This window comes from Trichosurus vulpecula, chromosome 9, assembly GCF_011100635.1.
Source record: "Trichosurus vulpecula isolate mTriVul1 chromosome 9, mTriVul1.pri, whole genome shotgun sequence".
Taxonomy (NCBI): domain Eukaryota; kingdom Metazoa; phylum Chordata; class Mammalia; order Diprotodontia; family Phalangeridae; genus Trichosurus; species Trichosurus vulpecula.
This window is the reverse complement of record NC_050581.1, coordinates 144,129,120-144,156,114: the sequence shown is the minus strand read 5'-3', so window position 1 is coordinate 144,156,114 and position 26,995 is coordinate 144,129,120. Positions and strand designations below refer to the sequence as shown.

At 39.4% G+C, this 26,995-nt stretch overlaps 1 protein-coding gene across 1 annotated transcript in view; it reads left to right on the top strand.

The window, feature by feature from the left end:
* Window positions 1–26,638, top strand: part of RAB7A (RAB7A, member RAS oncogene family) — a 58,807-nt gene extending 32,169 nt beyond the window's left edge. The window contains exons 2-6 of the mRNA XM_036739485.1: window positions 17,080–17,140; window positions 20,086–20,212; window positions 22,462–22,680; window positions 23,806–23,934; window positions 25,262–26,638. Coding sequence (XP_036595380.1) covers window positions 17,088–17,140; window positions 20,086–20,212; window positions 22,462–22,680; window positions 23,806–23,934; window positions 25,262–25,357 — 624 coding nt within the window. The 5' untranslated portion in view covers window positions 17,080–17,087 and the 3' untranslated portion in view covers window positions 25,358–26,638. The remainder of the gene's footprint in view (window positions 1–17,079; window positions 17,141–20,085; window positions 20,213–22,461; window positions 22,681–23,805; window positions 23,935–25,261) is intronic.
* Window positions 26,639–26,995: the final 357 nt, after the last annotated feature.

Below are 26,995 nucleotides of genomic sequence, written 5' to 3'. Positions count from 1 at the left end.
TGTTTTCAAGGAGTTTATGGTTCTATGAAGTCCTGGTATTCCAAGTTTATGAGTTGGTGCTGAGGGAGAAAATTGAGAAAATCTCAAGTGAGCTAGAAATCCTGACAGGCAAATTTGGCCCCATGATTATCAAGACCTGGTAGGCTGTTACATGAGAAAAAATTGCTATATGACTCTGAAAGGCAACCCTTTTCAAGAAGAAATGGGCTTGATAAAAAAGTGTATGGAGGGGGTTGGAATAGCATGTATATCCTGCATACGAAGAGATCTAAGAACCAGAGCGGGTAGAAGACATAGCGAATGTTTGGGTAAATATCATTAGAGTTAGAAACAAATGATATTGACACTAGTGTATACTATAGACCACCTGGACAGAGAAGAAATAGATGAATTGTTGAGGGAATAAATCAGAAACTTGGCCCAAAGGCACAGTGTTGTAATGACTGGGGGACATTAATTTTCCTGACATATATTGGGTCTCTGATGAACAGAACAAATTATTGCTTTGCATGACTGATTTTATCCTTCAAAAGGCAGATATAATGAAGGGACCAATTCTGGACCCAGTTATTTTAAAACATACTTTTTATTGATGTTCTTTGTCTTCATATTATAGTCTTTTCTTACCTACCTTCAAGGTTGAATTCTCCCTTGTGGCAAAGAGAAAAGAGTAAGCAAAAATAACAAATATATAGATAATATTTGGTCCTAGTAGTCTCCTACTTTCTCTGCTTTGAGGAAGTATATATTTCATTACCTTTTCTCTGAGATAATAATTGGCTTTTCCATTACTCGAGAGTTCAGATCTTTTGGAATTGATTCTGATCAAAAGAAAAGAACTGGTTGCTGAAGTAGAAATGAGAAGTACTTCAAGCTAGGCATTGTTTTGACATTTATTCTGGATGTGGGGAGAGCAGGGGAAGGGGAGGGGGTGGCTTAAAATTTGACAAGAGAACTCCCCCCAAGGGGATGCAAAAGCACTTTGTAAAGAAAATCTGGTTGAGAAGGAAGAGTAGTCATTGTCATCTAAAGAGGAAAAGTATGGAAGCAACCAATTTTTAAAGTAGTAATGTGGTGGATAAAAGATGAGATAACTGAGGAAACAAAGGTTAGATCTTCTGAGCATGTTGATTTATTAAGCAATGCAATTGCTTAACAAATTGAGAACCAGGCCCCTTCCTCATTCAGCTTAGGGCTGGACTGAATACAAAGGGAGTCAGACTTTTGTACATTAAGAACAATTAAATAAGGCCAATGAATTAAAAGTAAACAGTATTAGGTAATCTGATTCTAATTGGATGAAGAATTTGGGACTTTCTAAGTTGGGAGGGGAGCAAACAGGTGCAATTCTTCGAAATTAGAAAAAGAGGTGTTCCACTCCCCCCAAGTGTCTGTGAACATGGAAACAATAACTGGTTGATCAGAATGACACCAGTTTTCAGATAAGACATGGGTGCCTTGAGATGTACAGTTGTTAAAACAGCAACAGAAAACCTCCTTGTATCACTGTTCGGATCTGACTGAGTTTCTTTTCAGCATAACCATCCTTAGTTAAGGGTCTCTATGGAGCAGGTAGAAGTGGTCCAGCTTCCCAGTCACACAGGGCTAAGTTCAAACAATGCAACAAAGTTTTCTTTCATTTCCCACTGTTGAATTATTTTCTCACAAGAAGGAAATTAGAATAGACCCATAATTGAATAGAAAGGGAACAGAGTTAGCTTCAAAATTGAGTCACAAGATGGAGTCAGTATGGTTCACTTAATTCCCACTACTACTTGTTCCTCCAGTTCCCTCAGTAAGGACATGGTAACAGTAAGGGAGGATGAATGCAAAAATAAAGTCTGGAATGCTAAAAAGCTTTAAATTCCCTGAGACCGAAAAGGATTGGGAGTCCAAATCCAAGATAAGTAAAGAGATTGAGAGGTACCCTGCAGCCTGCTCCTCTCAGTGCATTTAAGTCAGTAGGCCCAATTGAGCTACATGAAAGAACTGATGACTGTGCCGAAATGTTGAGGGTTGGGAGAGACAAGGTCCAGGAACCCCAAGACTGGAATTCCCAGATGGGGTCATTGAGGGGGAGTGCCCCTCAAAGACCCGAGTACTGGAGAAGGGTCGGCACTACCTGGAATGAATTCATGATCTCAAACATTCTTTAAGTCAAGGTGGCAAAGATTTATTATGCTTTACAGCAGGTTAGAGTTCTTAGGGAACCTGCAACCTTACAAGGGCACAGGAAAAGTTTAAATACAAGATTAAGGAACATGTACTTTCTGAATTGACTGTGCAGGTGTATAACCCAGAGTTCACTGGGAAATAGCCCAAGGTGGGGTCTACCTGGGGGTGTGGTTTTGACTGTGAATTGTCACTAGGTCAACTATCAGGGCTGGCTGAAGATATCCAGGTTACTTCCATCAAATGTCTTGTTACACAAGATGAATGTAAGGCATTATACATTTGACTATGTCTAGGATACATATCAGGAAGGTCAGTAAGCAGTAAATATTGTTATGTCCCAGTGCACAGCCAATTAGCAATACACATGGAGTCCAAACTAATAAATTCTATAGGTGTGGGTGGCTGCAGTATCAGGAGGAGAGATAAGTGTTTTGCTAAGGCATGCTGCCCTTGAACTGGAGAGGAACTGCTAAGGCCAATGTTTTGAAGCTAGGGAGAGATGTGATTTTAGAACTGGGTGTGATTTTGGAATTGGGGTCCAGGCACAGGCACCCAAGCAGAGGCTGAGGAGAAAAGTGATGTTAGAATTAAGGTCCAAGCACCCCCATCACTACCAATGATGAGCTTTCATGAATTGAAGAATGAGAGAGGGACAGTAGGATTGGAAAAAGAAAGATGTGTTTTGGTTTTTTTTTTTAAGGAAAAGTGATGTCTGTAAACTATAGTTAAGTGTGCTTGACTTCAGTTCTGGCACAATTCTAGGAGATATTAAAGAGGTAATTAATAGGCAAACAGATCATGCTAGATTAACATTTCCTTTAAAAAAAACAACAGGCTAAGTGGACTGCTTAATCAAGGGAAAGCTGTAGATATAGTTTACCCAGAATTTTGCAGGTATTTGATCTCATGCCATCCTTGGTAGCAGTATTTCTAGATAGATAGAATGGCTACCCAGAGAAGTGATTAGTATTAGTGTCTTATCAGCTGGGAAGGAGTTGTGGTAGTGTACTGTCCTAGATCCTGTGCTGGCTTACACCTTGCTTTTCTTTTAGTGACCTGGATGAAGATGCAGAATATATAGTAAATTTATAGATGACCACAAAGTGGGGTGGGGGTTGCTAATGTTATGGACGACAGTCAAGACCCTTAAAAGGTCTTGACAGGTGAGAATGATGGACTGAATCAAATAAAATGAAAAGTGGAGTCTTGCTCTTCGACTTACTTTTTTCTTTTTCCAGTTCCAAATTCTCTTCCTACTCTTCTCCCTCCCCCTGGAACTTAGATTTTTATAAAAGTATATGGTCAGGAAATAAGCTCTTTATCATGTTATATCTTCAAAAAGGTGAGGTTTAAAGACCTAAAACACCATCTGGTTCAAATATAGCCAGGGTGATCTGTGTAGTCACCTAAGTAGAGAAGAAAGGAGTCAGTCATGGTCTTTCTGAGATATGCTGTCCTGACACTCTACACACTGAATTTGGTTGTTTTCCTAGTCTCTCCTGCTTGGTACAGGATTTCTTGTTACTGATTGATCACCTTGCTTAAATGAGTCATGTTGATTTCCCTTCCTTGTATTAGACAGACACTGTGTTGGTAATAGCCGGAAGCCCCAGATAAGCCAAATATGAAATACAAGCATGGAGTAAGGGCAGCTGATATCTCAGGCTTCACTGAGAAGGCACAGTATCCAGAACTAAGGAGGTAACAGTTTCATTCCTCCTCCTTCCCCTCTCCTCCTTGTGTCCACAGTGCCTGGCACACAGTAGGTACTTGCTACGTCTTTCAGTCAGATTGAATTGATTAGAGTATGAGGTCAGTATGGTAAATAGCTTCTGGTTTGCCAGTTGTTAAAAAGCAAGTGCAGATTGTGAAATTTTTCCCATCCTTCCAGCTGTGAGTAGAGTACATGGAAGTCTGTGATGGGAGATAATTTGAAGAAAGTAAACTGGGTTCACAGGGGAAATGATATAAAATCTACTACTTGAGGTGGATCTGGGGGGAGAGCTTTGATTTAAAAAGGGAAGGTTAAGTTATGCCATTTGAAGTAAATGTACTTGGGTTTTAAAGAAGTCTAAAAACTGCCATTGTGGAACTTGGAAAGAATTTTTAAATGCCAGAATAGTACTCAGATGTCACTGTAGGCAGATGCCCAGCCAGGCATGGTGGCCTGCTATCTTCTCTATTTTTTCATTCACTCTGCTCCACTTAGTTGCTGAAGTATAGTGTTGATCTGAAATATGATCCTCTATCTACTCAGGGCACAGCGTTTTATTAGCAGCATTGCCTTTTAAAAAGAAGATTGCCTGCTTATGTGAGGATATCAGTGGAAACCAACAATACCACTATTAGACCTATATACTCCAAAGAGTCCAAAGAAAGAGGAAAAGGACCCATATGTGCAAAAGTATTTATAGCAGATTTTTTTTTAATGTCAAAGAAGTGGAAAGTAAGGGGGTAGCTATTAGTTGTGGAACAGCTGAACAAATTTTGCATGAATGTAATGGGACACTATTGTCCCATCTGGGATGGTTTCAGTGAAACCTAAGATGAATTATATGAACTGATGCAGAGTTAAGTAAACAGAACAATTTATAACCAATTGGTAAAAACAATGCTGTAAAAACAATGTTGCAAGACTTAAGAACTCTAAGTAAGAATGTAATAATTAGTATTACATAGTGCCATGAGGTTTGCAGAGTGTGTTAAAAATACTTTTATCCTCACAACAGCCCTGAGAAGTATTATTACTGTAATATAGTATTATTATTATTATTTGCATTTTATAGGTGAGGAAACTGTTAAGCTTCCTCAAACAAGTTAAGTGACTTGCCCAGGTCACATAGCTAGTAAACAAGGCCAGATTTGAACTCAGTTTGATAAAACAAAGTTTCCTTAGGTATAGTCCTCTAGGTAAGTGAAATAATAGGTCCAGTCTGTATTCCTGACCATTTTGTTATTCTTAATGGCACAGTTCCCCAAGCCATTGAGCATATCACTTTTTCCAATGTTTTGTTACTATAAGTGGTTATATAGAATATATTATAGTTTCAATATAAACATCTCCCCACCCCAACTCCCACCCAATTAACTTAGAACAAAACACAATTCTGGCATTTTAGTTGACTTTTGACTACCTCATCTCTTTGTCTCAATCTTAAGAGGCAAAGATTGAATATAGAATTTGTAGTTATTCGTCATTGTCTGCATCTTCCTTCCCCCCCCCCTTCCCTGTAAAAGCTTGCCCATAGGACATATAAGGTCATAGATCTATGAATCTTAGAAATCATCCGTCTCTATATTTGTAACTTCATGCATTTATTTTTTCAATATATGTCTATTTTTATCTTTTCAGAGAGCTCTCACTTTTGGGATGTAGTTTATGTTAAGGACAGACTATATTTAGACTAATAGCATGTTGTCTGTGTTGAGTAATTATTTTTGTCCTGATCTCCCTTTGTATTAGAAGTACCCGGGGAGGTATTTTTCTAAAGTCACTAATCAAAAATACCTGGTTTAATTTACTCCTATCCTATAGCCTATAACTCTATCTCACTAAATTCTAAGTATGAATTTTGCTTCTAAATTTTTTTAATAAAGTGATCTTTTTTTCTTTTCAAATTGCTTCCATAGGTTTTTTTTTCCCACCCCCTTAACCTATAAACAGATACCTGCTATGTCATTAGGAAATGAAAGACTGGTTTAATAATGTCTGTTTTTGCCATAGAACTGAAACCCAAGATATGCTACTTGCTAGCAGGGGAAAAGGTTGTTATCATTGCACAACAGTCTATCTTGTTTTATTGTTATTTGCATTTCACTGGTTTTGCTCATTGTATGTATTGTTTTCCTGGTTCTGCCTACTTCATTCACTCTCTTTATCAGTGCATGTTAATTTTCCTATGGTTCCTTGAATTCTTTATAGTCATAGTTTCTTCATGCAATAATAATCCATTACATTAATGCACTGTAATGTGTTTAGTCATTTCCTAGTCAACGTACACTTTTTTGTTTCCTCTTCTTTGCTGCTACAAAAATTGTCATAGCACCATTTGTAAAATAACTCAGGCTCATACTGACTTGGATATGAAGAAGGTACTTAGTGTAGGCTCTTGTATGGTTCCTTTTTCTTTTTAACCACTTTGTCCTTGACCCAGCCACAGGCCACATGGAGTCCCACTGAGCCAGGCTGTTGAGATTGGTTTGGCTCAGGTGGGGAAACCTTCTGCCTGGAGGCCATGTGTGGCTCTCTGACTGAATCCAAACTTTGTCAGAGGGCCACACTTGAGGATCTAGAGGGCCACATGTGGCCTCCAGGCCTAAGGTTCCCCACCCCTGGTTTGGCTGTAAAGATGACTAGTGAACAATTGTCCACTGGGAGGGTGGCTGTTGTTACAGAAGAGTATTGCATCCATTGCTATTTGGTGGAGGTCAGAATTGGCAGAACCACTATAAAGCCAAGGAGCTTGTCATTTTCTTAACTTCAGGAAAGAGCTGCTACTGCTCTGCCAAATGTAAATCTACTTCCTCAGATTGAAACAGTAAATTCATCCTATGCAATGCCACCTATTTAGAAAGAATGTAATAATGAAGTTAATGAATAGCCAAGGACAGGGGTGAGGCTACAGACCATCTGGAGGGGAAAGTGAAATTTAATTACTCTAGTACCTATTTTCAGGTTTTAGGAGTTTTTTGTGCAACTCCCCCCCCCCTTCCCCTACATTCTACCTTTAGGTTTTCAAGTTTCTGTGCTCTATTTATTCCTTGATTCAGCAAAATTGAGCACTAGGAACCATTCTCCCTGCCCATCTTATTCTAGTTGAGAAAATATAAATTAAAAGCTTCCTTATAACATCATTCAAAGTAGAGCTCAAAATCATAGGAATATAGTCCTTTCTGTCACTGAATTTGACCAGATGACCTCAGTAATGGCTTATTCCTGACCTCCAATAGCACTTACTGTGGAGGCCACACATTACAGAATTTATGTATCACCTTGTATCTTAGTTTTATGCTTTTTCAGTAATTAAATTCTAAGCTCCTCATGGATCCCAAGAACTTAAAATAGTTCCCTGCATTCATGCTCTGAAAAAACCAAGAGTAGTATTGACTAGGTGTGGGAGAGGGTATATGGAGAGCATAGAATGGTCATCAGTCCTGACCAAATCTTCAGAAGCAGGAGATGATGGCCAGTCTGGTTAGGGGAAACTCAATGGAAAGGTGACATTCAATTTAGGATTTGGTTAGTCACAGAAAGAACAAGACAACATTCCCTGTAGAGGAAATGCCACGTGCATTCCTATTTTCGATTACATATGTTTGCTTGTATAGACTAGGTTAGCTGGAACATAAGTAGGTAAGGGCTAGACTGTAGAGATGCTTGAATGATGGTTTTGACCTTTATTGTAAGCAATAGGGAAACATTCAAATTTTTAAAAATTCAGTTTCGATGAACACTTATTAAACATTCACTTCGTAGAAAGGCCAATATGAATGAAATAGTCCCAGCTCTCCAGGAGTACTGCCATTCAAAGGGAGAAGGAATACAGTGTGTACCCAGACAAGTATATCTGCACAGTACATAAGGAAAAACTGGTGAGAAGTAGTGAGTAGAGCAGCAACACTTAGGACTTAGGAAAGGCAGCCCATGGGAGCCCCAGGGCCCAAGTTGTGCTGAGACCCAGAAGTGAGATATGAGGGAAGTCATAGAAGCAGTAAACAGAATCCTCTGCAGGCAGTTTGACTAGAGCAGAGTGCAGGAAGGGGAGGAATATGAGCTAATTTTGAAAAGGAAAGTGGGAGCTATGTTGTTGAAGGCATTGTGCATCAGGCTTTATTCTAGAGGCAGTGGGGAGCCACTTCAGATTTTTGATAGTGAACTGATAAATTTAAAGAAATATTGGTTTGGCAGCTATGTTGCGAGATTGGATTGGAGCAGGAAAAGTGGGAGGCAGCTAGATGAATCTATTGCAGTAGTCCACAGGAGTGGTGGTATTAACCTGTAGTATCTGTCTTGTGAGTGATGAAGATGATACAAGTTAAGACTTGGCAATTGATAATATGTGAGAAGTGAAGCAGAACAAAGTTAGAGGCAGTTGCAAACCTAGGTGGCTAAAAGGAAGGTGCCCATGTGAGAACTGGTAAATAGTATCTCTTTCAAACCATGGTAATATAATGGAGTAAACTAGAGACCTTTTCAAAAAGATGAGGGGGTGAAAGTAAGAATGCCATTTGTCATTATCTTATTATTTGACATAGGCATCTAAGTGCTACCTGTAGCAATAAGACAAGTAAAAGAAATTGAGGAAATATGCATAGTCAAAAAGAAAATTACCATTTTTTGAAGATAATAATGATTACCTAAAATTTATTAAAACAATAACTTTACTGTAAAGTAAACCTACACAAATTGTCAACTTTTCTGTATATTACCAACACAAATCAGCAAGAAGGAATAAAAAGAAATTCTATTAACTACAGAATGTATAAAATATTAGAGTGTAGCTACCAAGGCACGTAGAAACTATATTAATTCAACTACAGTTACACTCTTTACAACAGTACAGACTTGAGTAACTAGGAAAACATCAATTGTTCATGGCTGGGCCTGCCAGTATGATATCAATAACAGTACTGCCTAAGTTAACATACACAGTTAATGCCATACAAATTAGACCACCAAAGGATTACATTCTAGAGCTAGAAAAAAATCATTCATCTAATAGAGAAAAGGTAAGTAATCTCAAGGGAAATAATGAGGGGGAAAGTAGAGGAAAAAATAGTTTAGCAATACCACGTCTTGGTGCTGATTAAAAAACAACAGAAGCAAATAGAACTTAAATAACCCAAAAACCCCAACTGCTGGGGCAGACTTAGTGGCCAACAAAAGTTGTTGGGAAAACTAGAAAGCAGTTTTGGCAGAAATTAGGTTTAGACCAACATACCACCATATACCAAGACACAGGTTCCGCGCGAATATTTGATTTACGTATGTTGAAGGCCATATCATAAACAAATTAGAGGAGTGAGGAACTAAGGGTAGATCCAGAAGTTTATGTCCAGGGGCAAGCTTAAGATAAAATGGACAAATAGCAGGCACGTAATTAGTTGTTGAGTTGAATTTTTTGCCAGGGTAGAAATTTGTGTTAGTGATAAGAGCATTAGCCTCTTGACAAATGATAGTTCTGTAGAAATTTTTTTTTTAACTTTAAAAAATGTGTTGATAATCATTCTGTCCTGGGCTTTCTCTTCTCTTTTCCTTCTATACTTCTTTATTTGTTTATCTCATCTGCTTTCATGGTTTCAATTATCTTCTCTTTGTGGGTGACTTTCTAATCTACTTGTCTAGCACTAACCTCTCTCCCAACGGTCTCCAGCTGCCTATAACTCATCTTGAATTTGATGCCCCATTGAAAATTAAATTTGACATGTCTGAACTCATCTCCCCAAACCATCCCTTCTTCATAACTTCCCTTTTACTGTCCATCTTCCCACTTACCCGGGCTTGTCTGACTCTTCATACCCCCTCCCCATTGCACCCCCATATATAGTCAGTGGTCAAGTGCACCTTGGTAACATTTCTTCTCACTTGACACTGCCATCAGCTTGATGCAGTCACTTTACATCACTTCAGGCTGGGATTATTGCAAGTAGCCTTTCTTGGTCTCACTGCCATCAATCTATAATTCAGTTCAAATTGATCCAAAATGTAGATCAGACCAGGTCACTCTCCTATGCTAGTGGTTCCCTGTTTACCCCCCAGGATGACATAAAATTCTCTGGCTTGCAAAGCAATTCTCCCCTCCCCCCCCCAGTCTTCTTACACTTTACTCCCCTTCACATACTATCATCTCTTGATACTGACCTCCTTGCTGGTGGCTAAACACCTGACTCCAAGGTGCTTTGACTGGCTAACCCACATGCCTAGAATGCTCTCTGTTCTTATCCCTGCCTCCAGGCTTCCTCAGCTAAAGTCCCACCTTCTACAAGAAGCCTCTAAGACTGCTCCAGTTTATCCTGTCTATATCTTACTAGTACCTAGTTTGTATGTTGTTTTTCTTCGTAAGACCAAGTTCCTTGAGAGCAGAGGCTACCTTTTTTTTTTTTTTTTTGCTTTTCTTTGTATGCCTAGCAGTGTCTGGCACATAATAGATGCTTAATAAATGATGCTAGTTTATTGGACAAACAAATCATGACTGATGATTTTTATTAATATCTTGTTTCTACATCATCTCCTAATGTGTTCCCCTTCCCCCTGCTCCCAAGACCTTTCTCATAACAAAGAATATAGAAGAGTAGAAAACAAAGTTCCACAAAGTAGTCTGAAATAGCCACAGTTCCCTCCACCCTTCAAAGAAAGAAGGAAGCTGCCTTCTCATAGCTCTTTGGGGGCCAAGCTTGATCATTTATTTCATAGTACATAGTTGTTGTTTTAATGAATTTTTATTGATGTTTTCTGTTTCTTACCTCACCATAGTATATGTAAATCCTCCCACCCTGAGCTATCCCATATGACAAATAAGGAGTTTTTTAGTGAAGTAAAAAAGGTCAGTATAATGGATTGATTGCTCCATTGAGAATGTTCAAAAACATGTGCAGTGTGAAACACCTGTGGACCTCCTACCTCCACCAAGGGGTAGGTTGAAGGTGCCTTCTCATATCCCTTCATTTGAATCCTGCTTATCTTTATAATTTTGTCAAATTTACTTTTTTTTTTCCTGTGTCATTGTCCTTTCCATTTCCATTTGTTGTAGTCACTGTATATATTTTCTTGGCTGTACTTCCTTCACTCTGCAGGAGTTCATATAGATCTTTCCATGCTTCTGTCTTTTGAGCACATACATCTTTTCTTATAGCACAATGATATTCCATTGCATTCATGTACCACATAGTCTTTCCATGCAAATTATCATGCTGGAGTATGTTTTCCTGTTCTGTTTACTTCACTATTTCAGTTCTTTCCCACATGAATGATGTATTTATTAGATGCTTACTATGTACCAATCACTCTGTGCTAAGTGCTGGGGATACAAATAGAAAAGTTAAGACAGTAGAGCTCACATCCTATCACAGATGAAAGAAAGGTTTCAGCTACACGTCATTTGGGGGCATCAGCAAAGCAGATGCTCACGCCTCTTCTAATATGCTAGCTCCAAGGATTTGGGGGCAAGAACTTTCTTTTCCTGGTCTTCAGTAGCTGGTGGTCATATATGTCTTCATGTTCATTGATTATTACAACAGAATAGTTTATTACATTCGTGTGCCACAATTTGTTTAGCACTTACTCAAATGCATGAGCATCTACAACAAAGTAAAGTTTGGGGGTGTCTTTGGGCCTGTCTTGTCATCAACTTTCTTGGGGTATATGTCTAGCAGGGGCATCTCTAGTTGTGAGGTGAAACTTCACTAATTGTTTTGATTTGATTTGATTTCCTTAGTTATTTGGAGCAGTCTTTCTTTGGGTTGTTAAGAATTTGCAGTTCTGCATGTGGTATACTTTATGTTAAGGCAATTGGAAACCTAGGAAAAAATGTCTTTAAACTGTAGTGGAATTTCTGAGCTATGATGAGCAACCTATTGGACATGAGAAGGAAAATCATCACAGAGAATATTGTCTTCTGCTATCTCCATGTATTCTGGCTTCTTCTTGGCAGCTTGTTTCTAGTATGGAAAAATTGCATTTCCCAACATAGAGACAATGCTAAAAACTGTCAAACTCATTTCTTTCCATGTCAGGAACATTACTTCCAAGAGGGAGAACAATGAATCCACAGTTATTAAAATGGGTCAGTCTTTTCCAGAGGGATTGGCTTCTTCTAATTGGTATATAGTGCCTACTGGCAGTATCAATTTCTTAAATATTTGAAGTATACTCTAGTGAAAATTAATTTTCATTTAGGATTGTATAAATATTAATTTGTGGTACTTAAATGACACAGTAATATATAGGTTGGTACCCTTCTTTTAGCCTAGGCTGCTGGCCTTTTTTCCATTTTGCTGGAGATTGCTTCATGACAAGATTACCATCTTTTTGTTAAATCACCTTTGCTTTTCATTTCAGTACATATTAACATCTATAGCCTACTCAATTCTGGGACAAGTGGTAATAACAAAAATCCGAGCTCCATGTAAAAATCTGATCTTCCATTATAAAATGAATGATATTGGATTATGAGGTTTACAAAATTAGGCTCAAAACTGAATAATTCGTTTTCTACCCATGCCTTTAGTGAAATACTGATTGTGTTCTTTTAAATGATTTTTTCTCGTTGTTAAAAAGAAACTAACGTTACGTTTTGTTTTTAGTATCATTCATTAGAATTGAGTTTTCACTTTTAAAGCCAGGTTAGTCTTGTATATTTTACATGTAATCTTCCTTTGATTAATTTTTAGTCATAAAACAAAGGTTAATTTAAAATGCCATGTGGTTTTCTCTCTGCAGAAATCAGAATTCATCTTTTAAAATTTTATACAAAGACACAAAGCTCATTTGCCATAAATATCAACATTCCGAGTTCATTTTCTCTATGGGTTCCTTAGAAAACTGCTTGAACATCATCCACAGTATCATCTTGTTATGCACCACCTTTTCCATGAGTCTCAAATATTTTTATGGGGGGGGGGGATTCTGTCTTTTGTATGATAGTACAAAAATCTTTTGAAGATTATGAACAGCTTCAGAGGAAGAATAAATCATGTTATAGTAATAGCCTCAGCTTTTCTAAACACATTTATTTTTGTTCCAGTACATTTATAAAAACTTAACTTTTCTGCACTTGTATTTGTTGAAAGCTTTGTTTTCCTTCAGTGACTGGAATAATTTTGTACCATTAAGATTGGTTGAAAGTAAAAAAAAAAACTTTGCAGTTCTTTTGGTAATTATTCCTATCCTCTGACAAGTTGGTTTAATTGACCATAGGAGCACATGGATAGGAGTTAAGACTACCACACGCCTTTTCCTATTTCACAGGTAAATATTAAGGTCAGAAAGCTATCATTGTTCAAATGGTCTGAGATATGATTAGTTATTAAGAATAAGCTTAGGACTAAACTGAGTATTGAACTTTCAGCTTATGATTCAAAGATAGCTGTCAGCAGAAACTTTCCAGTGTTTGTATATAGCCTTTTAGCTGCTAGTCATAGGATGTTGAGAAGGTGGTGTAATAGTGCCTTAAAAATCTTTATCTGCCATGTTCTACTTACCTTTCAGTAAATACCGGCAGGGCAGAGATGCGAAATAGTGCCATCTCAAACGGGAGCAGTCTTTGTTGGGCCAATTGGTGTCCAGATAAATAATTTCCTAAGAAAATTCACAATTGACTGGCACAGTATCTTGCACAACAACTTTGGCATTAAAAGGGGAGAAGGGAGGCCTAGTAAACAGCACCAGGGGAAATTGCCTGGACAGAGACATGACTGTTAACTGTGAGGATAGAAGACCTTGAAGAATCAGGTTTGACTAAATGAAGGACAGAGATCAGCGATTTCGGTAGACTGGTGTAGACAAATGTTAAAACTGCTTGATGGTAGTTTCAGTACCATCTATTAAAGGGTTAAGAGTTGCAGAGGAGGGAGGTCCACTAGTGTTTCACATTGTGCATATATTCAGACTTTTATAATGTCTTGCTCCATGCTTATTTCCCCTCTTCTTTTGTCTTTAAAAATACTATTTATTACATAGACTGACTCTGGGAACAAGCCCCCCCTTGGACTTCCTGACCCTAGTCCTAGCACTCGTCCATTGTGCCACCTGAGTGTGAGTAACTTGACCCGAAGAAAGAAGTGAGTTATTTAGTTATTGGGAACAGTCAGTTTGTAATGGGAATGGGGCAGTCGATCCCGAGAAGCCTCCTAAGAAGTAATCTTCTGGCTTTCTTTTCAAGCGATTAAGGTTTCGCCTTTTTTTTTTTATTAAGATTTACTTCCCCTCTCCCCGCCCCCCATAAAGGAGCACTATGTTAGGAGTATCTTTTGTTCCAGTTGTAGACAATAAATTTAAGAGATAGGCTCCCTTTGTTTCTCTTGCCTTACTGGATAATCCTTTAGCAAGTGATAGTCTATTAAAATCTTTAAATTCCCTAGGATATTTTTTTCTAAAGCAGACTGTAGGTCAGTAATTGTCATTTTAAGCCAGACCGTTAATACATTTATGCCCTTAGTGGGCACTAAGAAGCTCAGCTTTAATAACTTGCTATTAGTCATTTAAGTTGTATCTCTGACTCTTCCATGAAATTATTTGGGGGGTAGTTTGCCATTTTCTTCTCCAGTTTATTTTACAGATAAGGAAACTGAGGTAAATAGGGTTTTGCCGAGGGTCACACAGCTCCTAAGTGTCTGAGGCCAGATTTGAACTGGAAGATGAATCTTCCTGACTGCAGGACCAGTGCTGTATCCACTGCCACTGTGGGCAAGTCACTCAACCTTTCTGACCTTATCTCCTTAACGCTAAAATATGGTTAGGTAGTGCTTTGTAAACCATGAGGCAATTTGATGAAGTGGTTAGTCTTGGAATCAAGAAAACTTAGGTTCAGACTCTGTCTTGGACATATACTAGTGGTATGACCATGGGAGTCACTTACCATCTAACATGTATCAGGGGAGGAAGACGTTTCCCTGCTAGTAAATCTCCACAGGCCTGCCAAGAAAGCTGTGTAAATGTGAGGTGTCTCTATTTAGGGAAGACATAAACATGCTCTGTTTTTGTGTAGTCAGCGTCTTTCCAGGAGACTAGGAATATTTCCCAAAATACTTAGGTTGGAAACTCTCCTTGATTTAAAAAGAAAAAAATGCACCTTGATTTTATCCAAACTTGAGGACTTTCTATGTAGAAACATTATTTAATAATGTCATGTTAAGGTTTGCAAAGTGATTTACAAATATTCTTACTTTCTCCTTACAACAGTACTGGGAGGTAGGTGCTGTTATTCCCATTTTACTGATGAGGAAGCTGAGTTGGGCTGGTGAAGTGACTTGCCCAGGGTTACACAACTTTTACTGGTCTGGACTCCAGATCCAACTCTCCACCCACAGTGCCACCTAGATGCTTCTGTTTTCTAATTTATCTAAATATTAGTCTCCTAGAGCCTAGCAGAATAGTTTGATAGATAATGGTGGTGTGCTTCGCTAGATTTATTTTTTTCAAATTCTGTCTAAAGTCTCATAGAAATCTCAGTCTTATTTATCATTACAGCAGCCTTTGTCAGACTGAGCTGGTCTATAGATCATCGAGAAGCACAGAATACAAGCTCTGTTAATCACCAATGATTGTAAATTACCTTGACCTCTCAGCCCTGTTTGGTGAGCAGCTCCTGATGCTGATAACCCAAATAAATGCAGGTTGGACTTGGTATAACCTTTGTTGTCTGCTGCCGCTACCCCTTGTAACTACACTAGAATGGGAGGTACTGATTGAAACCTTGCTGATAGGTTTGGTAGGTTTCTTTTAGTCTTAACTTAGAATGATTTGTTTAGTGGCTGTAAGTCCCAGATGTCTGAAAAGTCCAGTGTCAGAGCAGTATCAGCAGATCTCATTTGTCACCTAGGCATTTTAAGTCTCAGTTGATTTTTTTTTTTTCCAGGACCGGGGCTTTAATTTCCCGGCCATTTGACCTGAATATAAGGAACTTGGGGGAAATCATATCTTTTTAAGTCTTGCTACATTTGAGGTAGATGAAGGAGACTTGTATGTAGAACGAATGTTGCTTTCAAGGATCATTTGACACAAGTTCTAGATCCTGTGTTCCATCTTCTACCTGTACTCCACTCTGTTTTTACAAAGAGAGCTCACTGAATATTGCTTTTACACTTAACTGTGGGTAAGAACTCCGAGAGTGTCTCCAGTATCCCCATCTGTCAAGCTTAGTTATTCTGAGATATTGGATTGGAAAAAGCAAGCGTGCGTGTGTGTGTGTGTGTGTGTGTGTGTGTGTGTGTGAGAGAGACAGAGAGAGAGAGAGAGAAGTTATTAGTGCCTTGTGGGCCTACCACAATGGATTGCTGGTTATCACACCACTCGTTTTACTCTGATCTTAAGCTCACAGTTCAGACATCTGCAGTGAACAGATTTCAGTATGAAGCCCTTCCTTAAGCTCATACCTAATGAAGGACAGGGGAACCATCTCCAGTCATTCTTATCTATATCTTGCCACTGGACCCAGATGGCTCCGGAGGAGAAAGTGAGGCTGGTGACTTGGCACAGATCTCCCTCACTTACAGTTCACTTGCACATCATGGCATCACCTTCCTGATCTTATGGTCCTCTTCAAGAACAAATGATAAAACAGCAATGATGAAGGACAAGGGAGGTGGCTCAGCTTAGTAATTCAGGGAGCTGGCTTGGGCATCAGGAGGACCCATGTTCAAGTCCTACCTCACTTGTATGTTCTAACTTTCTCTAAGTCCCACCTTCTACAAGAAATCTTTCCCAGTCCTTCTTAGTCGTAGTGTCTTATCTCTGAGGATACCTCCCCATTTATCCTGCATATATGCTATTTGTACATGGTTGTTTGCTTGCATGTTGTGTCCTCCATTAGACTGGGAGCTCCTTGAGAGCAGGGACTGACTGCTTTTTGCCAGAATTGGTTTTTGCCCAGCACTTCACACAATACCTGACACACAGTAGGTATTTAACAAATGCTCATTGACTGACTTTTTGACCCCAGGCAAGTCACTTAACCACAGTGTCCTGGGCAACCTAACTCTCTTAACACTAAATTATAGGCAGACCTGCATCAGTCCAGGGAGTTCCCCATGCTGAAAGCATAGATCCTGAATGAAAAAGAGTGCTGCTTTTGCTTTGGATCGAATATAATTATCCTGGAGACTTCTTGGCGTTAATAATGTTAAGTAGTTTAAGTTTATACTTCCATCAAGCTTATATTATTCTTTTCTTTTCTTTTCTTTTTTTAGCTTGAAAGATGACCTCTAGGAAGAAAGTGTTGCTGAAAGTTATCATTCTAGGAGATTCTGGGTAAGCATTTTTAAGACCAACTGGTTCCTTACCAAAATAAGTTGCCATATTTTTTTACCTCATTAGTGTATCTCTGACAGGCTACCCTCCATGGGGTTTCTTATATTCTGATAATGACCAGCTGATTTCCCCCTAGTATAACCTGGGGAAAGAAAGAGACCTTTTAGGAAGTAGTTATATGTCTCAGTCTGCACCTACAAACCATCACCTTTCTGCCAGTAAGTAGGTGGCATATTTCATCAGGTTTTTAAAATTCATTTTTAGGCATAGCCAAGGAATAAACTGGTTTTGCTTAATTAAACTTATTTGTTACAAGGGAGAATGTGGTGGGGAGCGAAGGGCATGAGGTTGAGGGGAGAGATAAAGATAGAAGGAAAAAAAGTAATCAAACACCAAAGTGCTTAGAAAACACAAGATGTACATTCAAAGTATTCATAACAGAAGTTCATGAATTCATATAGTCATCTTTTTTTTTTGCTTGTCGTATACTAGAATGTTCAAGTCCATAACAATAAAAAAAAATTAAAAACCCAGAGTATTTGAATGATAATGCTTAATAGTGCTTTACAGTGCACTATCCACCTGCTTCCTAGTGTTGTGGAAGTTGAGACTTAGAAGTAAATGACTTGTCCAAGTTCACGTAATTGTAGAACCGACACTAAATTCTTCTGGTTTCCAATCCAGTGTTCTTTCCACTGTCATCCCAGTGTAGATGACATTCCCTTTTCTAATCTGATATGAGAACTGATGGTGTCAAACCCAGAAGTGTCAGGGATGGCTGCTTATTTTTATCAGAACATTGGGCATACCTTGTAGTACTGTCCTATAGTGATTGAAAACACTTTTCCACAGTGAATCCCAGTTGAAAAATGACAGCACTGCTTTCATGTTCTCTCATGTTATTCATGGAAGTTTTCTCTGTTAAATAAATCATTCTCTCTGGGCCTCAGCGTCCTCATCTGTAGGATGAGAAGATCACTCTAGTGCTATGATTAATAGTAGACCCAAGACTGTGAGACACCAAAGCCCAGGTTGCCAGGAAACAAAATCTTGCAAATCATGTTCTTCTCCGCAGAGTAGGTGTGTTCTTTGTATAGGGTGGCTACGTACAAATGGCTCTCGATCCAAATTTTAGGGGTAAAACTTGCTTATTCAGCACTTAGCTTTGTCCTTCACCAGCGTCTGAGCAAAAGAACAGGGTAAATCACGTTGTAGGACAGGTGGAGGATCAGTCAGTGGCTCCAGAGTATTGGGGTACAATCTGAATGCAGAAGACCTGGGTTTGGCTCTATTTGAAGTTGAGTATGTCCCTGAGTCTCTCCAGACCTCATTCAGTTTCCTCATCTTTAAGTGAGGGGGCTAAACTGGATGATATAAAGCCTTCTTCCCAATTCAAAATCTATCCTCTGATCATAAATCAAAAGCTAATAGTTTTGGTTTTTTTCTGGTTAGCTTGACTCTTTATAAACAAAGAGCGATTTTTTGAGAATGAGTATTCTTAGGTTTCCCAAGACTCTTCACGAGGCACTCTTCTTTCTCTCAGTGACCTCATGCAGCTTCTATGAGCTTGAATATCTATGCAAATGACTCCAGGTTATATATGGAGCTCCAGTTCTTCCTTGAGCTTGTTTCGATTTCACCAAACTGCCTGTTGGACAATTCAAACCCAGCCTGTAAAATAGGACTCATCTTATTCCTTAGCACTTCCCACCCACCCAAAAAGCCCAGCCCTTCCTATTTCTTTCAAAAGTACCCTCATCCTTCCAGGCTACTAATCTCTGCATCATCCTCCACTCCTCATTCTCCCTCACCCTATATATTCATTCAGTTGCTACATCCATGCCCTTCTCACTACTCACCTACTTACTGTGTTAGACCAGACCCTCATCACCTCTTGCCTAAATTATTGTAGTCCTCTCCCAATTATCTCCATGCCTCAAGTCTGTCCTTTCATCTTCTACATAGCTGCCAAAGAGATTTTTCTTAAGCATAGGTTTGACATATCTTATTCAGATGCCAGCAGCTTCTTATTGCCCCCAAGACGAATACAACCTGCTGGTTGGCTTTTAAAGCTTTTTACAACCCAGTTCCCAACCTATTTTTCTATCTCATTGTAGGTCCTCTTCACCTGTGCTACAGCACAGCCCAAAGGTCCTTTTCCTCACACATGGCACTCTTTCCCTCTCTTGGCTGCCCTTGTCCACTCCTTCCTATCCTTTTCACTTCATAGACCTTGCTCAAACCCCAGACTTCTGGTGCCTTCCCTATCATATATTTATTTTGTATTTTGCTTGTGTGTGTGTGTGTGTGTGTGTGTGTAATTTTTTTCCTGTGATAGAATGGAAGCCCCCTGAGTAGAGGCTTTTTCTTTTCTTTCCTTTCTCCCTCTCTACCTTCCTTCTCTCCATTCACAGGGCCTGGTACTTAGCTACATAACAAAGGGTTATTGGTTGGTTTTTTTTTTCTCCTGCAGTAGATTAAGTTTTATAACACAACTCTGATATACCATAAGAGCCAGTGCTCAGCCAGTAAACTAATATATGAAACATTTGCTTGGGAAACACTGAGAAGTGAATTGGTATTTTTGAAATAGCAGCTCCTTTGCTTAAGCTTCCTTTAGAATAGACAAGAAAACGTTGAACTCTGGTTCTTGTATCTTCCCTAACCTAGCTTTAAGAAGTGTAGAAGTATAGGATATATGCAAGTTCCAAGTACTCTGAGCTCTCTCAGGTTGGGTGAGGTTGGGGTTAGGGTGGCTAACCCTGAAGGGCAGGAGCAAATACTTGGGCACTTGAGTGATTCTAGGAGCACTTTCTGATTAAAAAAAAAAAAATCGGGGAGGGGCTTAAAGCATACCCTGAGTAATCCATAGGTACAAATCTGTAGATTCTTTTCTACCCCACTCCGCAAGTCAGCTCTTATTTGTGGTTTTTCTCCCATTTTAGGGTGGGTAAGACCTCACTCATGAACCAGTATGTGAACAAGAAATTCAGTAATCAGTACAAAGCAACAATAGGAGCAGACTTTCTGACGAAGGAAGTGATGGTGGATGACAGACTAGTGACGATGCAGGTAAAGCACCTTCTCATATCGTGGTCTTTAGTGATGCCCCACCCTCCCCTGCTCATGCCTGTGAGGGGCAGAAATTAAGAGCACTCCCTCTTGATTTTTCACATCTTACTACCAAAAGAGATCAAGAATGGTCCAACAGCTACATCAGCACTTCTGTCTTCTGATATAAATTCTAACACTCAGAATGCTGGATACAGGATTTACTTCTGCTCTAGTGTTTCTGCTGATAATCTAGTTTAACTTGAAAGTGTTTTAAGTGACCAGATCTAGGCCCTTTTGATCCCTCTAGAATGAATTTGTTTGATTAGCAATGGACCTTAAAAACTCTTTGTGATGGAATGGTAGGCCTAGTACAGACATTTCCCATCACTTTATAACATGGTCCTAAGTGCTTCACATTATAAAAAATATCTCTTTTCTATCTGACTGCCTGGGAACTCATCTAGGCCCAGTTTTTCTCATGGTTCTATGTAGTTCTCCCTTTTGAAATGACTCTAGGCTCTCTTCATACTCTTTGCATCAAATCTTAATGATTTGTTCTTGGTAATATCATATCTACCAGTCACTGTGTGCTTTGACTGTCCCAAAAGCCTTCTAGTTCTCTGCTCCTGATCTCTTCTTCCCCTTCCAGCTAGCTAATCTGTTTGTGACCACTAGAATATGTTAACATTTGTGGGATAAGAGATTGTTTTTCAAAGATGACAGTTAATTATTATCCATGTACAGTTAGGACTGTGAAAGCCAGGATAGAACTACTTTTTCTCTCTAAGAAGTCTACCCTCATTCCTTACAGTGTTTTGACAGGCATCCATAGGCTTTTAAGTTATGCTGGGGAGGGTTTTCTAAACGCTCTTTTTGTTGAATCCTTTAAGCTGCTTCTTCTGCCTTCCCTGATTGTAGTTTTCACACTTCATTGCTGTTGGGTTAGTTATAGTTATATTCCATAACTGTTATTTGTCCTGCCACTGGGTGTTTAGTATGGTTCCTGGCTAGTGGTGATGAGTCACATGTGTCATATGTAATGAACCAATTTCTTTTAGTTTGTAGCTTGATGCTATGTCTTTTAACTCTTCCCAGAACATGTTAACTCTCAATGACTTCTGAAGTCTGATTCATATGATTGTGGGGTTTTTGCCTAGCAGAGTGTACACTGGTGAAAAGTGTGCTAAGTAGCAGAATTTAGAACCTTTCAGGTTTGGGTTTGTTTCAGTAGTCTGAAATAATGAATGTTGGGCTAATGCTGACTGGCATATGATTTGATTTTCATCAAGCTCATTTGTTCACAACACAATTGCATATAGTAGCTGTTTGGTAAATGCATATGGCAAAGGAACCAAGTACTGTTTGTTTGGGGGGTGCTTTTTTTAATTTTTTGCAAGGCAACACAATGGACTATATTTAAAAGTCTTGTGTGTTGTAGAAGGCCAAAAGAGCTTGTTTCATAGGTTAATAAACCCATGAATAAAAGCCATGCCATTATTAATCCCTTCTGACTAATGGTGAATAATAGTAGTAAAATCCCTCCCTATAGCCCCATTTTCTGCTCATCAAAATTATTAATGGGGCATTTCTCCCCCACACTCTAAAGGAGGTATTCTGTACCTCCCATAGAGATGGGCATAGATATAATCTGATTTCTTAGCTGTGGAATATTAATGTTGCTTCTGGAAGCATGGAAAAATTTTACAATTTTATCTAATCCATATTTTAGTGATATACCAAGCAGCATAAGAGGTAAAATGCCACCCCTTTGTGTGAACTCAAGCCTGGTAGACATTCTGGGAATGGTAGGTTAATGCCAGAAGGATAGATGAGAGAACAGTTGCTTTTGCCTTGTAAGCTGCAGTTGCAAACTTTATATCTAAAGCAGTTTTGTCCCTTGATCAGCGAAGCATGATCCGTAGCCACATCACTAGCTGCCCCTGCCTAACGAGCTGTGGACAGTGATTTCTCCCTTATAGTCATAGATGTTGCCTTCTTCTTGAGGACCTACGTACTGAGGATTGAGCTACTTGAACTGGGTTATTGCATTCCAAAGATTTTGTGTTTTAGTTTCCATTTATTTTCTCTTTTACCTCCATATCCATTTTTTTGGTTTGAAGTTCTTAATCACAGGGCCAGCATTGATTTCTTCTGGGTGATGGTAATAGCAACAGCCATCATTTTGTGTTTTCCTTTCTTCTGTGCCCCAACCATTTGTGCTATACGATGTCCTATCAGACTGACGAATAACTCTTTGTCTCCCAAAGATCTGGGACACAGCAGGACAAGAACGATTTCAGTCCCTCGGCGTGGCCTTCTACAGAGGAGCAGACTGCTGCGTCCTGGTCTTTGATGTGACTGCCCCTAACACATTCAAAACTCTTGACAGCTGGAGAGATGAATTTCTCATCCAAGCCAGTCCCAGGGATCCTGAAAACTTCCCCTTTGTTGTATTGGGAAACAAGATTGACCTAGAAAACAGACAAGTAAGTAATGTGCCCATCTCTCACTTAGAAGATGGAGAAAGGTTCAATTCTTGAGTCTTTAAAAATGTACTATGTGAAATGTATATAGTAAACATGTGGATTAGAGGAATCTCCTGAGGCAGCAAGACTGGGTAAAGGGCTTCATGTTTAGAGCACTGAAAGGTCTTGAGTCTTGCTTTTTATACTTGAGTGAAATTGGGGGTGGGGGGGAGCAGCACTCTAGTAATTGGGTTTTTGCAGGAACCTCTCTAGGGATGAGCTATATCCTTTCTTTCTAGAATGTGGTGTGCACACAAGAACACTAACTAATGAAAGTGAGGTTCTTGGACATGATCCTACTCTTGGTGCTGGTTCATTAAAACCATCAGGGAAATAGCTCCCTATCTCCCATTAGTGTAAAATGGGAATTGCTTGCCAATTATGTCTGACAAGAATGGTAGTAATTGTCCAAAGTAGGATCAGTTCAGGCAAAAAAAAAAAAAAGGAAGAAGTGGGCTTGGTAAATACCCCAGGAGCGTCAAGCTTTTCTGTTTTTAACTAGTTCCATTCATGTCTTGATCTTATGTATAGCCTCTCCTCCCATTCATGTCCAGAGTCAGCTTTCCCAGCAAGGCCATGCTACGAGAGTATGGCTGCTCTAGAGCTTTAGGGTGCTCATCAGTGGGCCTGAAATAACACTGGTGGGCAGCAAAACAGATTCCCAGACCCGCTCAGCTTCCAGGGACCTCCTAAGGACATGAAGTCAGAAGAGAGTTAATGGTAGCATCTGATGTTGAGTCTGTGTAAAATATCTTTTGTGGCTAATAGAACCTAATTAGATATCATATTATAACTGATATAATTCATTAAAGCCACAAACTATTTGAGCTGCTAACACTCTCCCGTACATCTTAGAAAAAAGCTGTAGTACTCCAAAAGATTAAACTGATCTCCTCAATAGGAGATTTGTTGGGCTCACTTTCTTTGTCTCCCGCCCCTTTGCTCCCTCCTCTCTCATATCATGCATGCATCTCATCTATACATAAGTATTGAGTGTGTATTTTAATCTTTTAAATATAATTCAGAACTATTTATGATGAAAACCAAAGCTTCATTTACATCTTGCCTTTCCTCTGCTTCTGACAGGTTGCCACAAAACGAGCACAGGCCTGGTGCTACAGCAAAAATAACATCCCATACTTTGAGACCAGTGCCAAGGAAGCCATCAATGTGGAGCAGGCTTTCCAAACCATTGCACGAAATGCACTTAAACAGGTAAGTCTCAGGGAATGATCTGTCTCCCTCTAGTGGCTCTAACCACTGATCGGCCTGGGGATTGGCATTCTAGGCCTTTTGTATGGACAAGATGGTTGACATAGCATTCTAACTCTTGAAAATATAGTCATGTTGTCTTACTGATTTTACTTTAATTGAATTTTACCAGAACACCCAAAATGTTTCATCTATTATAGTATAATAATGATACAAATTTCGACCTTATCACTTGATCAAACGAATTTGAACACCTACTACATAGAAGAACCTGTGCAAGTACAGTAGAGGATACAAGAGTTTAGATAAGTATGCAGGCATCTCACCCTGGTTCACAACATTGGAGTTTTTAGCCCTCCCTACCCCCCACATATCTACTTAGTAGCCAGTTCTTCCACAGTTCTCATGCTTCTCTCCACTTAGAGCATTTGTCCTGTTGCTGCTCTCCATCTCTCATCAGTTTCATTGCAATGGCCGCTTATTTTTCTGCCTTCTATTTTATCCTTCTCTAATCCATCGTCCACACAACTGCTGTTACTGTTTCTAAGATGCAGAGCTGACCATCACCCCTGTATTTACAGGCTTCCTATTGCCTCTTCAGAGAATTCTTTACCTCTAAAGTCTGTAAATTTGGATGGGGGGCTGAAGCAGTGAACACAGAATCACATCTTTATTTTCACTAACTTCTAGCTGAAATAAAACACAAAAATTATTCTGATAAGGGTAGGTGGGTTTTACCAGACTGCCAAAGAGGTCCATGACACACCTGAAAGTTAAAAACCCCTCATCAAGATCAAATACAAGCTGCTTGGCTTGGCATCTAAGGCTTTTGTCCCCCATATCCCTTCCACCGCATAAAATTTCTGTTGTCTTAAAACCACAGCTGAGCTGCTGCCTCCTTCATAAGACCTTTCTTGGACTTCCCTCGTACAGTGCCCCCTCCTTCGTTATTATCTGTGTGTTGGGCTTGTAGGACATGAGCTTCTTGGGGGAGGTCCGTTGTGGTTTTGTGTTTGGTGTTTGTCTCTCCAGTGCCTGCCAGCTAGAATTGTTAATGGTCCCTTACTCTCAGGAAGCTAAGAACTTAGGGGACAAATGGCATTTACAGAGAACAACATAAAGTGAAAAGTGCTATGGTGTAGGAGATCAAGATCGCTTCTAGACATGGGAAAAATTCCACCTTTTCTATGAAACTGCTAACATACACACAAGTCATTGTTTATCTTAGTTGGGTTTTGACAGGTTCCTGAAAACAAACCTCCCATATTTAGTTCCCTTACCGTTATTTGGGTGCTTCTGCATCACCTTTCTTGTCCTTTGTCCCATGCAGGAGACAGAGGTGGAGCTGTACAATGAATTCCCTGAGCCCATCAAACTGGACAAGAATGATCGAGCAAAGGCTTCTGCCGAAAGCTGCAGCTGCTGAAGAGGCGGCGGCGTAGAGCACAGAGCCCTTCACAAACCGATATCACACTTAGGCCTTCAGACACAAGCCCCCTCTCCTATTCAAACCAACAAGAAATCAATTCTCTCATTTCCAGCTGCCAAAAAATGTCACCCAAATCTGCCACAAGCAAACATGATCCCACTTCTGTACACAGCTCCATGGGTGTCAGCCCCTCCACATCAGCTGTTCTGTATGCTAGCAGGACTGTGCATTTGTGGAAAGAATTAGTTCTGATGTGGGCTTGACATTGGAAACATTTCCACTTGTCCAATGGAGAAAAACTGTTGACAGTTAATCTGTGTATAATTAGTTACCTGGTTTTTTAAACTGTCTCATTTTTTTCCTCCTCCTTGTGAAGGCTGCACCTGGGAAGGCTGGTTACCCATAGTTCATTGCAAGCTCACACCCAGTTTAACTAGGTGGAGTTTTGTATGTATCTGTTAATGCTTGTTACTTTTAACTAATCAGATCTTTTTACGGTATCCATTTATTATGTAATGCTTCTTAGGAAAAATCTTATAGTACATGTTAATATATGCAACCAATTAAAATGTATAAATTAGTGTAAGAAATTCTTGGATTACGTGTTTAAGTCCTGTAATGCAGGTATGTAGGATGAGGGGAGAACTTTGTTCTGGATTGCAGAGTGCTAGCAATACAGAATTTTGAAGTCCAGCTAGAGGCAGTATTCTGTACAGTAGAAGCGAGAATTATGTAAGCCTTTTTATTGAAGACTTAAGAGCCAAAAAGCTTTTCATCTCCTTGGGGGGGGGGGGGTTATCTAGTTACCTTTCTGTGTCTAAATTTTCAAAAGGGTGATTGGCGTAATATATTGATGTGTGCAATGGATTAATGGAGACTATTTGCAGGTCTTAAAATTCTTCCTGTTTTTTCCCTGCTCCACATTTTAAAACCTCCACTGAATCAGCATTCTACAAAAGTGAAAAAGGAAAATCTACAGATCTGTTCTAGTGATTTTACCTTTGTTCTAGAAGGCGCTCCTTTCTGGGTTGTGGTATTCTTAGGCTAGAAAACTTGTTCCTCCTCCCTCTCCTGCCCCAGTATTGCCCATATTACTGTTTCTTTGGTATGGAGAAATTTACAGTTTAGCTCCCCTCCCTAGTATCTGTTCCTGCATTGTAGCTTGCTTACATGGAGCACTTCTCCCTATTTTCCAGAGGTCTACATTCTAGGGTGTGGGCTGAGTTCTTCTGTAAAGAGATGAACGTGATGCCAATAAAATTTAACAAGAACAATGACCATCTTGTTTCTCCCTCTCTTTATTTCCCCCACACAAACCTCTAGTCCAAGTAGCTAATAAAAATCACTTCAGCTAATTACTGAGCTATTTAACAATCAAAGAGATTGTCCAGGTCTCTGAAATTAGTAGTTCTAGTCACTTCAACGCACAAAGGGTCTTCTCACCTCTGCTTTCCCCTCTCACTCCACTAAACAAACAAACAAGTAAGTCACTTGTGAACTTATTTTTAGGCTGATGTGGGAATAATACATTATAGGAAATGGTATTGATCTTCCTAGTGGTTCAGATTCAAGATGGAATATTGATTATACTAAGCACAGATCGTATCTGCCTTCATGGGCTTGTAATGAAATGGG